This window comes from Mytilus edulis, chromosome 1 (assembly GCF_963676685.1).
Source record: "Mytilus edulis chromosome 1, xbMytEdul2.2, whole genome shotgun sequence".
In the NCBI taxonomy this organism is placed as follows: Eukaryota; Metazoa; Mollusca; class Bivalvia; order Mytilida; family Mytilidae; genus Mytilus; species Mytilus edulis.
The window spans coordinates 103,834,243-103,843,786 of NC_092344.1; the positions used below are offsets into that span (position 1 = coordinate 103,834,243).

General features: G+C 35.9%; 1 protein-coding gene across 1 annotated transcript; it reads right to left on the minus strand.

Moving 5' to 3' along the window:
* Positions 1–3,796: 3,796 nt before the first annotated feature.
* On the minus strand, positions 3,797–9,238 carry LOC139495743 (uncharacterized). Its single transcript, XM_071284144.1, has one exon. The coding sequence runs from the start codon at positions 9,236–9,238 to the stop codon at positions 3,797–3,799; it is 5,442 nt and encodes a 1,813-aa protein (XP_071140245.1).
* Between the last annotated feature and the right edge of the window lie 306 nt (positions 9,239–9,544).

The following is a 9,544-nucleotide window of genomic DNA, read 5'->3' on the forward strand; positions in this document are numbered from 1 at the left end:
TACCCTTTGATAGGTCAATGAAATGTGTTACGAGGTCATTCAAACATACTCTTTGATAGGTCAATGAAATCTGTTACGAGGTCATTCAAACATACTCTTTGATAGGTCAATGAAATGAGTTACAAGGTTATTCAAACATACTATTTGATAGGTCAATGAAATGAGTTACAAGGTTACTAAAACATACTCTTTGATAGGTCAATGAAATGAGTTACAAGGTTACTAAAACATACTCTTTGATAGGTCAATGAAATGTGTTACGAGTTCATTCAAACATACTCTTTGATAGGTCAATGAAATCTGTTACGAGGTCATTCAAACATACTCTTTGATAGGTCAATGAAATGAGTTACAAGGTTACTAAAACATACTCTTTGATAGGTCAATGAAATGAGTTACAAGGTTACTAAAATATACTCTTTGATAGGTCAATGAAATGAGTTACAAGGTCATTCAAACATACTCTTTGATAGGTCAATGAAATGTGTTACGAGGTCATTCAAACATACTCTTTGATAGGTCAATGAAATGTGTTACGAGGTCATTCAAACATACTCTTTGATAGGTCAATGAAATGAGTTACAAGGTTACTAAAACATACTCTTTGATAGGTCAATGAAATGTGTTACGAGGTCATTCAAACATACTCTTTGATAGGTCAATGAAATGTGTTACGAGGTCATTCAAACATACTCTTTGATAGGTCAATGAAATGAGTTACAAGGTTACTAAAACATACTCTTTGATAGGTCAATGAAATGTGTTACAAGGTTATTCAAACATACTCTTTGATAGGTCAATGAAATGTGTTACAAGGTTATTCAAACATACTCTTTGATAGGTCAATGAAATGAGTTACAAGGTTATTCAAACATACTCTTTGATAGGTCAATGAAATGAGTTACAAGGTTACTAAAACATACTCTTTGATAGGCCAATGAAATGTGTTACAAGGTTATTCAAACATACTCTTTGATAGGTCAATGAAATGTGTTACAAGGTTATTCAAACATACTCTTTGATAGGTCAATGAAATGAGTTACAAGGTTACTAAAACATACTCTTTGATAAGTCAATGAAATGTGTTACAAGGTCATTCAAACATACTCTTTGATAGGTCAATAAAATGAGTTACAAGGTCATTCAAACATACTCTTTGATAGGTCAATGAAATGAGTTACAAGGTTACTAAAACATACTCTTTGATAGGTCAATGAAATGAGTTACAAGGTTACTAAAACATACTCTTTGATAGGTCAATGAAATGTGTGACAAAGTCATTCAAACATACTCTTTGATAGGTCAATGAAATGTGTTACGAGGTCATTCAAACATACTCTTTGATAGGTCAATGAAATGTGTGACAAAGTCTTCAAACACTCTTTGATAGGTCAATGAAATGTGTTACGAGGTCATTCAAACATACTCTTTGATAGGTCAATGAAATGTGTTACAAGGTCATTCAAACATACTCTTTGATAGGTCAATGAAATGTGTTACGAGGTCATTCAAACATACTCTTTGATAGGTCAATGAAATGTGTTACGAGGTCATTCAAACATACTCTTTGATAGGTCAATGAAATGTGTTACGAGGTCATTCAAACATACTCTTTGATAGGTCAATGAAATGTGTTACGAGGTCATTCAAACATACTCTTTGATAGGTCAATGAAATGTGTTACGAGGTCATTCAAACATACTCTTTGATAGGTCAATGAAATGAGTTACAAGGTTACTAAAACATACTCTTTGATAGGTCAATGAAATGTGTTACAAGGTTACTAAAACATACTCTTTGATAGGTCAATGAAATGTGTTACAAGGTTACTAAAACATACCCTTTGATAGGTCAATGAAATGTGTTACGAGGTCATTCAAACATACTCTTTGATAGGTCAATGAAATCTGTTACGAGGTCATTCAAACATACTCTTTGATAGGTCAATGAAATCTGTTACGAGGTCATTCAAACATACTATTTGATAGGTCAATGAAATGAGTTACAAGGTTACTAAAACATACTCTTTGATAGGTCAATGAAATGAGTTACATGGTTACTAAAACATACTCTTTGATAGGTCAATGAAATGTGTTACGAGGTCATTCAAACATACTCTTTGATAGGTCAATGAAATCTGTTACGAGGTCATTCAAACATACTCTTTGATAGGTCAATGAAATGAGTTACAAGGTTACTAAAACATACTCTTTGATAGGTCAATGAAATGAGTTACAAGGTTACAAAAATATACTCTTTGATAGGTCAATGAAATGAGTTACAAGGTCATTCAAACATACTCTTTGATAGGTCAATGAAATGTGTTACGAGGTCATTCAAACATACTCTTTGATAGGTCAATGAAATGTGTTACGAGGTCATTCAAACATACTCTTTGATAGGTCAATGAAATGAGTTACAAGGTTACTAAAACATACTCTTTGATAGGTCAATGAAATGTGTTACGAGGTCATTCAAACATACTCTTTGATAGGTCAATGAAATGAGTTACAAGGTTACTAAAACATACTCTTTGATAGGTCAATGAAATGTGTTACGAGGTCATTCAAACATACTCTTTGATAGGTCAATGAAATCTGTTACGAGGTCATTCAAACATACTCTTTGATAGGTCAATGAAATGTGTTACGAGGTCATTCGAACATACTCTTTGATAGGTCAATGAAATGAGTTACAAGGTCATTCAAACATACTCTTTGATAGGTCAATGAAATGAGTTACAAGGTTACTAAAACATACTCTTTGATAGGTCAATGAAATGAGTTACAAGGTTACTAAAACATACTCTTTGATAGGTCAATGAAATGAGTTACAAGGTTACTAAAACATACTCTTTGATAGGTCAATGAAATGAGTTACAAGGTTACTAAAACATACTCTTTGATAGGTCAATGAAATGAGTTACAAGGTTACTAAAACATACTCTTTGATAGGTCAATGAAATGAGTTACAAGGTTATTCAAACATATTCTTTGATAGGTCAATGAAATGAGTTACAAGGTCATTCAAACATACTCTTTGATAGGTCAATGAAATGAGTTACAAGGTTACTAAAACATACTCTTTGATAGGTCAATGAAATGTGTTACGAGGTCATTCAAACATACTCTTTGATAGGTCAATGAAATCTGTTACGAGGTCATTCAAACATACTCTTTGATAGGTCAATGAAATGTGTTACGAGGTCATTCGAACATACTCTTTGATAGGTCAATGAAATGAGTTACAAGGTTACTAAAACATACTCTTTGATAGGTCAATGAAATGAGTTACAAGGTTACTAAAACATACTCTTTGATAGGTCAATGAAATGTGTGACAAAGTCATTCAAACATACTCTTTGATAGGTTTATGAAATGTGTTACGAGGTCATTCAAACATACTCTTTGATAGGTCAATGAAATGTGTGACAAAGTCTTCAAACACTCTTTGATAGGTCAATGAAATGTGTTACGAGGTCTGTTGTGTAAAGTAGATAAAATGCGTTGTGTATAGATCGTGTTTATTCTAACGTCTAGCCATTGCTATAAGTAACGTCATAATATACATAAGTCAAGTAGCAACGTTAACATGTATATATTCGCGCTAAATTCCCGACATTCTCGGGGCCGGCAAAAGTTAAAATATGAAATTATTAATTAGTTTAAAAGTCAATCGAATAGATATTACTGAAAATTAAATAATTAATTGTCTTTCTAAAACAAATTCAAATAATTCACTTATTGATTTTTCACTTTTAACGAAGTCTATTCAAATAAAATTGTCAGCTAGTAGTTCACTTTTGGGTAGTCCATTTCTTTATGTTCTCTCGAGCTCGGACAGATGCCTCTCGTTTTGGTAGAATTCTTGTCAATCCCTCTGTTGAAGTATCATCTTTTTTGTCATCTAAATTGTTTATGTTTGTTCGAATTTCGAGCGGGTACAGTTTTACTATAGGGCGTGAAGTACGTCCTGCACTAGTTCGTATTATAGCTGCTCGTGTAAAACCATCGTTTCCGGTGATCAATTCATCAACAACGGCAATGTTCCATCGGTTTTTCGGTAATTTATCATCTTGGACTTGCACTACATCTCCAACTTGAATAGTTTGTAAATTGTTTCCTGTTTGGCGATGAAACTCTCTCAGGGTCGTTATGTACTCGGATTTCCACCGGTTCCAAAAATGCTCCATTAAACTCGACTGTTTATTCAAATGTTTATGCAGTTCTTGTTTTCCACTATTCACGGCAATGTATTCAATATTCGGTTGTGGATACGGCGTTAAAGTTATTCTTCTTCCGTACAGCAAGTGTGACGGAGTTAACGGCTCCTCGTCCTCAATATCCGGTGATACGTAGGTCAATGGTCTATCATTAATGATCGCTTCTATTTCTGTCAGAATTGTTTGAAGTGTATCCATGGTAACGTAAGATCTGCCTAATGTTTTCTTCAAACAAGTTTTTGTTATTCCTATAAAGCGTTCCCACCATCCACCATACCAGGGCGCTCTTTTCGGTATGAATCTCCAAGTTGTTCCATATGTTGATAACGTATTGTTTAGCGATGGTGAATCGGTTAATTTCTTTAATGTTTCCGAGGCGGCTAAATATGTCGAGGCGTTATCCGAAATCATGGTATGTGGTCTAGATTTACGACTAGCGAATCTTCTAAAGGCTTGTAAAAAGGATTTTTCTGATAAGTCCGGTACAACCTCCAGGTGTACGGCTCTCGTTGAAGCACAAGTAAACAGACATATAAAAACCTTGTTTTCAGTATCATGTGTATCACGAACGTACAGCGCTCCAGTAAAGTCGACGCCGGTAATTGTAAAAGGCGGCGCTTCCAGTAATCGAACTTTTGGGAGTGGCGGCGGATCAGGTGCTGTATATGGTTTACTGTTGATTTTTCGACAAATTACGCAATTTCGCAAAATTCCTCTTACGTATTGGCGAATTCGGGGTATCCAGTAAGTTTGTCGTATCTGAGTCACTGTTGATAAAACTCCTGAGTGTTTCATGTACTTGTGTATATCAAGAACAACTAATTTCGTAAAATGATGACTTCTGGGTAACAAATAAGGAAATTTCGTATTTTCACAAACAGGTGCGTTATGAATTCTCCCTCCACAGCAAATTGCGTCTTTGTCACTCAGGTACAATCTAAGTTGTCTAACTAAAACAGTAGGTTTAGTATCCTTTAATTCCAAGTGTATCATTTCGTCCTTAAATGAAGTTCTTTGGCAATTTAGTATCCAACACTCTGTTGCATCCTGTAATTCCTCTCTTGTAACGTACTTTTCCTTATTTCTCTGTAATATTGGCGAACGGCAATTTCGTATAAATCGTAATAGATAAGCTGTAATTCGTAGTAATTTTGATAATGTGCTATATCTAGTAATTTGCACAATTTGGTGTATTCCTTGTTGATTATCTATTTCATTGTCCGCTGTACTTGAGTCTTCTATATCTGTACTGGTTAGTAGTACTGTTGTGTCATTTGGCTTCCATGACGGCCATTTTGATGCATCAGTGATCCATTCGGGTCCGTTGAACCATAGTGTGTTCTTTTCAAACTGTGACGCGCTGAGTCCTCTAGTAAGAAGGTCAGCTGGATTCTCTTTCGTTGGGCAATATCTCCATTCTTGTGTATTGGTCAATTTGCGTATTTCCGTTACTCTATTTCGTATGAACCTTTTCAATTGCTTTGAAGTTGATAACCACTGTAGCACTATCTGACTGTCTGACCAAAAAGTTATGTCTTCTATGTGTAGAACTGATTTTACGTGATCGGCTAGTCGTGTTCCAATCAATGCGGCCATTAATTCCAGCTGTGGTAGTGTCAATTGCTTAAGCGGTGCTACTCTATTCTTTGCAATAACTAATGATGACTCATGATGGTTACATATGTAAACAGTTGCTCCGTATGCAGTTGTACTAGCGTCTACAAAAACGTGAAGTTGGGTTTTCTGATCTGGTAAATTGGGAAAATACGGTCTTTTCAATTCTGTGTAAGTCGTTTTCTCCAAATCTTTGGCTAAATTTTCCCATGTTGTCTGTATTTCTAATGGTAGTGGCTCATCCCATCCATACTTCTGTTCCCACAATGTCTGCATTAAGATTTTTGCTCGTACGGATACAGGGCTAAGTAATCCTAGGGGATCGTAAATACGTGAAGATTGTTTAAGAATCTCACGTTTCGTAATATTAGGTAGTTCAATATCAAATAAGTCGACTTTTTGAAAAGTTATCGTATCTTTAACTGTGTCCCATTTCAGTCCAAGTATTTTGACAAAAGTTTCTTTTTCACATACGTTATGTTTTTTGGCTAAATCTGTAAGTTTTGTGCAATTTGAACTCCATGAACGAAGGTTGAATCCAGCCTCCGACATCAATGATCTGGCTTGTACAAAATACTTTGCGGCGTCATCTTCATTTTCCAAACTGGACAAAATATTATCCACGTAAAGGTCATTCTTCATCATTGCTGATATATTTGTGTTGCATGCATCCAAGTGTTTAAGTAGTGTTGCATTAAGGATGAACGGTGAACTTGTTGCACCAAACAAAATAGATTTAAATCGATATGTTGTAAGAGTACTGCTGGGATTATCTGTGTCGCTCAACCAAAAAAAGCGTGTAAAATCTCGATCTTTCTCATCTAATCCAATATGTAGGAAAGCCTTTTCAATGTCCGTGCTTATTGCGTACTTCTTGGTTCTAAATCCCATTAATATTTTTGTCAAGTCGTTCAAATCTGGCGGGGTTGACATTAGGCAGTCATTCAAACTTGCGTGATCTGGCGATTTTTTACAGCTACAGTCGTACACTATACGAATTGGTGTTGTTGTCGAATCCTTTTTTACGGCATGGTGTGGTATATAGTGAGTGCTTTTACCATTGTCGTTTTCATCGTTTACCTTCTCTATGAACCCTCTCTTCATTTGGTCTTCAATAATTTCTGAATATTTTCTAAGTAAATGTGGTTCACGACTTAGTCTTCTAATTGTGCTCTCGGTCCTTGCTTTAGCGATCATGATGTTGGAAGGTAAGTCCGGATGATCCAGTTTCCATGGCAACTTGGCAGAATAACGTTCGTTTTCAAATTTGATACAGTCTTGTTGATAAGTCTTTACAAAACTCTCCTCATCGTTCTGTTGTGGTAAACGTATTCCTAACGATTCTAGATTCCAGAATTTCTCGATATCGCTTTCCTCTGCATGGTGTGAAGTAACATTCAAAAGAATTGATGAAGTTAAGGATTTCTCTCCGTTTCTTATTACCGGTCCAGATAACAAGTAACCAATTTTTGATGCTACGGCTGTAGGTCCATTCCCTCTTATCACGTGATCTTGAACTATATCCCAATAGTAATCGGCTCCTATCAAGAGTGAAATTTCAAAGCTATCAGCGTTATTTGTCGGATGTGCGAGCTTTAAATCTTTCAAGTATGGCAAATTGCGTGTAAAGTATTTCGTCTGGTTTTGAAGTGGAACTGCAATATCTGGAACAATCAATGCATTAATGCTTAAAATATCACCTTTGTCAGTATGTAGTTGAACGGTTGCTGTATCCAAATGGCGTATATTCTTCTCCTTGTCTCCAAAAGCTGACAGTTCAATTGTGTCCCTTCCGCTTGGTCTTATCTGTAATTTGTCTGCTATGCTCTGAGTGATGAATGAACGTTGGGCACCTTCGTCAAATAAAATACTAGCTTCTGTGATCTGTTTCCCGTATGATATTGGTGCGATAGCGGTTTTCAATAAAACGCTTGTGTGTTGTGAGGTATACATTACTGCAGTTTCTGGTTCTTCTGTTTTTACCAAGCTTACAACGGTTGATTTTTCCTTGCTGTCATGTCCTTTTCCATCTGTAGCTTGTTCCCCGCAAATACTGGTGTGATGTTTCTTGTTACATTTCTTACATCGGTTACGCGATTTACACTCGGCAACACCGTGGTTTCCTAGACAGTTGAAACATTTTTTCTTTTGCTTTACGATGTTCAGTCTTTCATTCACGTCAGAAATTATCGTGCAATCTCCCGGAAAATGTATACCAGTGCAGTAGATGCATGGACGTTTTTTGTCATTGAAACGTGGATTGTTTGTATTGAAATTTCGCTGAGTTTTATTGCGAGCTTCGGTCAGAAATGTTGCGGTAGTATGTAAACCTTCGCGGTCGGTAAATTGTCCCGCTTCAAGAATTCTCGCTTCTTTTGTGATGGCTTTTCTGAGGTTGTTTAGAGTTATATGATCGCTATCATATTCACGGGCAATACTTTTTCTCGTTTCTACTGGTAGTTTACTAATAATTATAGGTACTAGTAGCGCGCCATACATTTCTTGTGTTTGACCCAAACATTCAAGACCTCTTACGTACGTTTCTAGGTGGTCTCCGTATCTCCTTAGGCTGTTTAAATCATTTGACAGTGAAGGAAGATCCATTAAAGCTTTCATGTAGGCATGAATAATCTTTTGAGGCGATCCAAAACGCTCTTTGAGCAAATTAACGGCAGTGGTGTAATTGGCATTTGTCAGTGCGAAACCTTCAATAGTTTGGGCGGCATGGCCATGGAGTTGGGCCTTCAAGTAACTAAATTTCTGTATCTCGGTCAAAGTACTGTTGAAATGAATAGTTGATTCATAGGAATCCCAAAATGTTTGCCATTGTAAAATTTCCCCATCAAAGTGCGGTAAATCTAGTTTTGGTAATCTGTGGTTTTGACTGCTATTTGATACCGAAGAAAAGCCTTGGTTGTACAAGTTATTTGTAGACTGCAAGTCACGATGGGTATTTTGCATGGAGCGAAAGTTATCAAAATTGGTTGGCTGTACATTAATTTCATTTTCATTGCTGCGTATAACATTGGCATTGGTAAGCGATGAATTTGTGGGGTAAGATGGCATAAAACTATTTGCATTTGGATCTAGAGACGTTGATGCGACATTTTGAGAAATAGAATCAGAATATATTTTTCTAATTTTCCGAAGTTTGGACTCTAAATTAAACATATACTCATCAGACTCTTGAATTTCCTCTTCTACATCCTCCTCCGACGTTAAATCCAGTATCTTTTCATTCAAATCCACGATAGTCTTCTGTTTCTGTTCAACTGCATCCGAAATTAGTTTCACATCGTCTTTGTCTAAGTCCGAATTCTTTTCAATCTCATCGAATTTCTTTAATAACTTTGTAACTTGTCCTCTGTGTCCTCTACGTACTGCTTTTAACTTCGATTCCATTGCTTCCGACAGTCACGGCACCATAAATGTTGTGTAAAGTAGATAAAATGCGTTGTGTATAGATCGTGTTTATTCTAACGTCTAGCCATTGCTATAAGTAACGTCATAATATACATAAGTCAAGTAGCAACGTTAACATGTATATATTCGCGCTAAATTCCCGACAAGGTCATTCAAACATACTCTTTGATAGGTCAATGAAATGTGTTACAAGGTCATTCAAACATACTCTTTGATAGGTCAATGAAATGTGTTACGAGGTCATTCAAACATACTCTTTGATAGGTCAATGAAATGTGTTACGAG

Coding starts and splice junctions, on each gene's coding strand:
- LOC139495743 (XM_071284144.1), bottom strand. CDS start 9,238: ATGGAATCGAAGTTAAAAGCAGTACGTAGAGGACACAGAGGACAAGTT.